Consider the following 6,000-nt stretch of genomic DNA (forward strand, 5'->3'; position numbering starts at 1 on the left):
CACCATAGCTTCGGTACCAAAAATGCTTTGTGGCCCCAGCATGTGTGCGCATGTGTGCAAGCGAAATTTTGCTTTTCGCATGCGCAGGAAGCAAAATTCCATGAAAGGATGTGCATGCGCATGAGATTCCGGTAATTTTTTTCTTCTGCGCATATGTTGTGAGCCGCTCTGAGTCCTTGGGCAGCATATAAGATAGATAGATAGATAGATAGATAGATAGATAGATAGATAGATAGATAGATAGATAGATAGATAGATAGATAGATAACATGACAGTATTATTCATGTGAGGAAAATAGGAGAAAAAAGTATAAACTTGCTCATTGCCTTGAATTGTTTATATAAATGTTTATATAAATAATAAAAGTTGGGCTATAAATTAAATATCCAAAATAGAGCTGTATTATCCTTTCTTTTTGTCGGTTTTAAATTTTCCCCTTCTGTTTCTGGTTTGTTTTTTAAGATTTGTATATGTTTGTCTCAGCCTGAATTTGCTTCACTTTCTTCCCCATATAGTTTCAGAATTTGTCTGATTTATTTACATTCCTTGTCAGTATTGCTTCTTTAGGCTACTGATCATCTACACTATACACCATTTGTTTTCTCTTTGCTTTCTACTTAATACTTTTTATGCCACTCCAATTATTAATGTCGCCTGCATGCAAGATTACATCTCCTTCATTTTTCAGAGATGTTTTCAGCTATATACTGAAATATGACAGGGATTTCTCAATTTATCAATATACAGAAGTACATAGAATATTTGTCAATCCCACAGGCACAACCAAATCACAGTACAAAGAATGTTGTTTCCAGGCCATTTTTGGTTATTAATCATAGGCTTCCTTCGTACTATATATTTTGTAATAAAAAACTGCAGTAAGTATCAAATGTATTTTACTTTTTCCTTATCTTCACTTTCTTTACTGACAACTTTCATTATACTGTATAAAGGTTATTAACCAATAAATAGCTAATTATGAAAAGAACATATCAAATAAATGTATATAAATTAATAACATTCATCAGGTACATCAGCTAACACATATACTAGATATGCTTACTTGTTTAAGAACATCTTGCTTCTGGAGTGCAGGAAAATAAAGAAAATATTTTTGATCAAATTACACCGTGAAAAAATTTCCTCAGACTTATTCTTAGAACCAGCCTTTTTTGCGGTAATTGTGATTTCATTACTGACTAGCTTAGAAAGAAATCATGCAATAAAAAAGTTTCCAGTATTAATAAAATTGCAAATGTATGCTTTTAGCAAATAGCTGTGGTAACGGAGAAAAGTGGCATATAAGTCCAATTAATAAATAAATAAACTAACAATATCAGTTTAGATACTCCATTTTGACACCATATAAATCTTTATTTGACTCAGTCTTGGAAAAAATTCTATTAGGCAGTTACATTTTCTTCCATAGAATGGCATTGCACTAAAAATATTTTATTTTGTTTATTATTTTTATTTTATTTTAAATATTTATATAGCCACTCATCTTCCAACTAATTCTGGTTGATTTCCAATCAAAACTTACAATAACATATAAAATTATATTAACAAAACAAAGCAGATTGAAGAATTAAAAACAACAAAAGCCTGGAACCAAGTCAACGAATAATTATTCAATCTTATTCCAGTACTTTGGGAGATGTGGGGAGGGATGGGGGTGGGCAGAGGAAGCCAAATCTTCTAAGCTTAATGGAAGACTAAGAGAGAGAATATGAAACCAAGAATTAATAAATAATAATTAATAAATTAATAAACGTATCAAATGAGGCATTTTATCTAGATTGCCAGATTGCCAGACTGCTCTAAGAATTGGGGTATTAATACAGCATGAATAGTCAGCTGAAATGATATGTTTCACTGATAATTTCTATTTGATTAAAGTGAAATCATTTGAATAAAAAAATGAACAGTCTGGTAACTTCTGGAGCACTGCACAGGTGTTTAATTTTAATACTGTACATGAGTGTTAAAATCTGGAAGGAACTATTAATATGTGCTAGTTATATATATAAAATGAATGCAGAGGACACGAAATAATGGAGTAAAGTTCTAGCAACAATAATGATGTAATAAATTAGATAAGAAAAAAAATTACCCCTTCAGGATTATATTTTGCTAGCACTCCATTGCCATGGAATTCTTCTAAAACATCCTTAATTTTCTTTGTTGAATCTGTAAAAATAGTGTTGAAAGTCTTTTACTTTTTGAAACAAACTGGCTTCATAAACAAATAGCATTAATTTTTGGGCTACATGACAAATAATTTAATATACTATTTTTTCCAGAACATTGTCTATTTTATCTTAATTGTAATAACGCCTTTTGGAACATAAATCTCATAGCTTTTATTCACTATGCCATTGGAATATTGCAAATTTTAATCTGTAATTGCAATTTAATTAATAAACAAATATTAACAACATATTCCATTCCAAAACTGATAAAATTCTTTTCTTTTTCAACTAATTAGATTTTGAAAGAGCATGATATTATATCTTAGAATTTTCTTATATCTAAAATGTTGAATTCTACACAAGTAAATAAGATGCACGTTCTTGATATTATCTATCTGGAATTTACCAAAAGAAATCCACCTTTAAAAGCTACACACAAACAAAGCATTCTGATCCACCGGTATGGCTAAATCTGATTTGAAGTTGTGATAGAAATGGAATAGAATAGAATAGAACAGAACAGAATAAAATAGAATAGAATTCTTTAATGGCCAAGTGTGATTGGACACACAAGGAATTTGTCTTGGTGCATGTGCTCTTAGTGTACATAAAAGAAAAAGATACATTTGTCAAGAATCATGTGGTATCACACTTAATGATTGTCATGGGGTCAAATAAGCAATGAAGAAACAATCAATATTAATAAAAATCTTAGGATACAAGCAACAAGTTACAGTCATACAATCCTAAGTGGGAGGGAAAGGATGATAGGAATGATGAGAAAAACTCGTAGAAATAGAAGCATAGACTTAGTAAAAAGCTTGACAGTGTTGAGGGAATTATTTGTTTAGTAGAGAGATGGTGTTCAGGAAAAAACTGTTCTTGTGTCTAGTTGTCTTGGTGTGCAGTGCTCTGTAGCGACGTTTTGAGGGTAGGAGTTGAAACAGTTTATGTCCAGGATGCAATGGGTCAGTAAATATTTTTACCGTCTTCTTTTTGACTCGTGCAGTATACAGGTCCTCAATGGAAGGCAGGTTGGCAGCAATTGTTTTTTTATGCAGTTCTGATTATCCTCTGAAGTCTGTGTCAGTCTTGTTGGGTTGCAGAATGAAACCAGACAGTTATAGAGGTGCAGATGACAGACTCAGTGATTCCTCTGTAGAACTGTATCAGCAGCTCCTTGGGCAGTTTGAGCTTCCTGAGCTGGCGTCGAAAGAACATTCCTTTTTGTCCTTTTTTGATAATGTTTTTGATGTTAGGTGACCATTTTAGGTCTTGAGATATGATAGAACCTAGAAAGTTGAAGGTCTCTACTGTGTTGTCTAGTATTGTAAGAGTTGGAAGGATGGAAGGGTTTCTCCTAAAGTCTACCACCATTTCTATGGTTTTGGGTGTGCTCAGTTCTAGATTGTTCCGGTCACACCATAAAGATAGTTGTTCAACATCCCGTCTGTATGCAGATTCATCATTATCTTGAATGAGTCTGATCACCGTAGTATTGTCTGCAAACTTCAGTAGTTTAACAGATGGATCGTTTGAGATGAAGTCATTAGTGTATAGAGATAAGAGAAGTGACAATAATGGTGTCAAGACCTGACACAGGACAAAACTCATTCAGCCACAATGGAAATCGCCGAAATCCTTATACAAACCCCATATTGCACAAACCCCAAAACTTCAAAAACATAGAACCATATAAGAATCCTTCCTTTTATTCACTGCTGAATGTCACTTAGCTTCTGCAATTAAAAACCTACTTCCGAGCAGCTTCCAAAGGCTTTTCAATTTAAATCAGGAGTCTCTAAACTTTGCAACGTTAAGACTTGTGAAAGTCAACTCCCAGAATTCCTAAGCCAGCTATGTGCCTAAGTTTAAGACTCCTGATTTAAAGTGACAGCATTTATTTTTCTTCTGTGTCAAGCCGGGTCCTAATTTTACCCACCTCGGAAGGATGGAAGGTTGAGTCAACCTTGAACCAGTGATGAGATTTGAACTGATGACCTACAGATCTACAGTCAGCTTCAGTGGCCTACAGTACTGTACTCTACCTGCTGCGCCACCCTGGCTCTTATTATTATGAAGATATTGATCATTATTTTATTGCTTTGCATGTACACTGAGAGGTTCTGCACTTGAGACAAATTCCTTGTGCATTTAATCACACTGGGCCAAACAAAGTATTCAATTCAATTCAATATTTTTTAAACGCATAAGTATGTCATGATGATTTTGGACCGCTGGTCATCACTGCCGGTTCAGTGAACATAGCAAATTTCTGCTACTGGTTCTACGTGGTCCGTACCAGCAGCAACCCCACACTGCACTGCACATGGTATATTATATCAAGATTTATTAAACAGGGTATTAGGTAGTAACAAAGCTATCTAACAATCAAAGAAGGTCCCCCATGTTTTCACCTTTATTTATGGTTCAAGAAATCATTCTTGGAAAAACGTTACTTACATTTAAGTAGAGTAGATAACAATAATACTCTAAAATATATAATTAAGTGCACTATCTAATTTCCAGACTTTAGAAGAACATACCATGGAGAATATTCAATCATTGCAAAGTTCCTTAATTTTAAAATCTATCTTCTGCAGGGTCTTTTCAAAACAGAAAATGCAATGTATTTTAAAAATTAAATAGCTATCAATAATATAATTATTTACTAATTTTATTGTGTATTATTGATAATTAGTTCATTTTTTAAAATGCCTTGATTTTTTGTTTTGAAAAGACAATATGGCACGTAGATTTTAAATTAGATATAATGGGACTTTTTAAAATTACTTTTTGTAAGTTTATAATTCTAGTTTGATAAGTTTATAATTCATTATGACATTATGGAAATATACAAATACTTACATTCTGCATATTTTTGAAGCTGAGAAAACTCAGAAGGGCTCAGATTAGCCCACTTCTCCTGGTTCATCATGACATTAAAATGGAGTTTTACATTCCAAAAAGTTGTGCTGTTGCAATTTCAATTGGTGGCTATGAAGATACTCCAACTTTTCAGTCTAGTTTCTAAGGAAATTAGATAGTTAAGAAGAAAAATCTTATAAATTTTTAGAACTATTGGATTGGCATTAAAAAACAATATGAACAAGTCAATAATATCAACATGCCAATGTATTAATTATATTGATAACTAGGTTCATCTATCAGTTTGGATTATCTGAACTATACGTAAAACTATACTTCATCCACAGAACACCCTTGTATGTATAAATACATCCATTAGTATGGATCTATACTTCATACTAATGGATATATTTATACATACAATGGTGCTCTATGCATGAAATAAAGTTTCATGTATAGTTCATACTTATTTTTAAGGACTATATTTTTATTTTGCTAGATTTCATAGGATCCATTCATATTACATAGTTGAGTATCAAAATAAGAATATATTACAATAACTCAATAAAAATACTGCTAATAAACTAATCACTACATCATATATCAATAATAAAATTAGAACAATTATAAATACCCATACAATGAGAAAATGCCAACTATTTATTCTAAATAGTTCTGTTAAAAGAAGTTCCAAACACATGTCCAACACAGCTGAGAAAACAACCTTGGCGAAGAGTGAAGTACCAACAAGTGACTGATTCTTAGGAAACAAGAAGATGGGAGCTTACTGACATATGCTCTGGGTCAGAGATAGGATTCAGCAAGTACTAATCAGTTCTGGAGAAACAGTAGTGGAAATTTTGAATAGTTCAGAAAACCACTAGTGGAAATTTTGAGTAGCTCAGAGAATCAGTAAATACTACTTCTGACTGGCTATTC

At 32.5% G+C, this 6,000-nt stretch overlaps 1 protein-coding gene across 4 annotated transcripts in view; it reads right to left on the reverse strand.

The window, feature by feature from the left end:
* DGKB (diacylglycerol kinase beta) overlaps positions 1 to 5,131 on the reverse strand; it is a 345,124-nt gene extending 339,993 nt beyond the window's left edge. For 2 of the 4 annotated variants that reach the window (XM_070729084.1, XM_070729083.1), the window contains exons 1-3: positions 5,062 to 5,131; positions 2,115 to 2,191; positions 1,065 to 1,085 (exon numbers count right to left, since the gene is read on the reverse strand). In XM_070729084.1, the coding sequence (XP_070585185.1) occupies positions 1,065 to 1,085; positions 2,115 to 2,191; positions 5,062 to 5,131 (168 nt within the window). The remainder of the gene's footprint in view (positions 1 to 1,064; positions 1,086 to 2,114; positions 2,192 to 5,061) is intronic. The other 2 variants (XM_070729086.1, XM_070729085.1) reach the window with 1 other exon arrangement.
* Positions 5,132 to 6,000: the final 869 nt, after the last annotated feature.

Source organism: Erythrolamprus reginae, chromosome Z, assembly GCF_031021105.1.
Source record: "Erythrolamprus reginae isolate rEryReg1 chromosome Z, rEryReg1.hap1, whole genome shotgun sequence".
Lineage (NCBI taxonomy): Eukaryota > Metazoa > Chordata > Lepidosauria > Squamata > Dipsadidae > Erythrolamprus > Erythrolamprus reginae.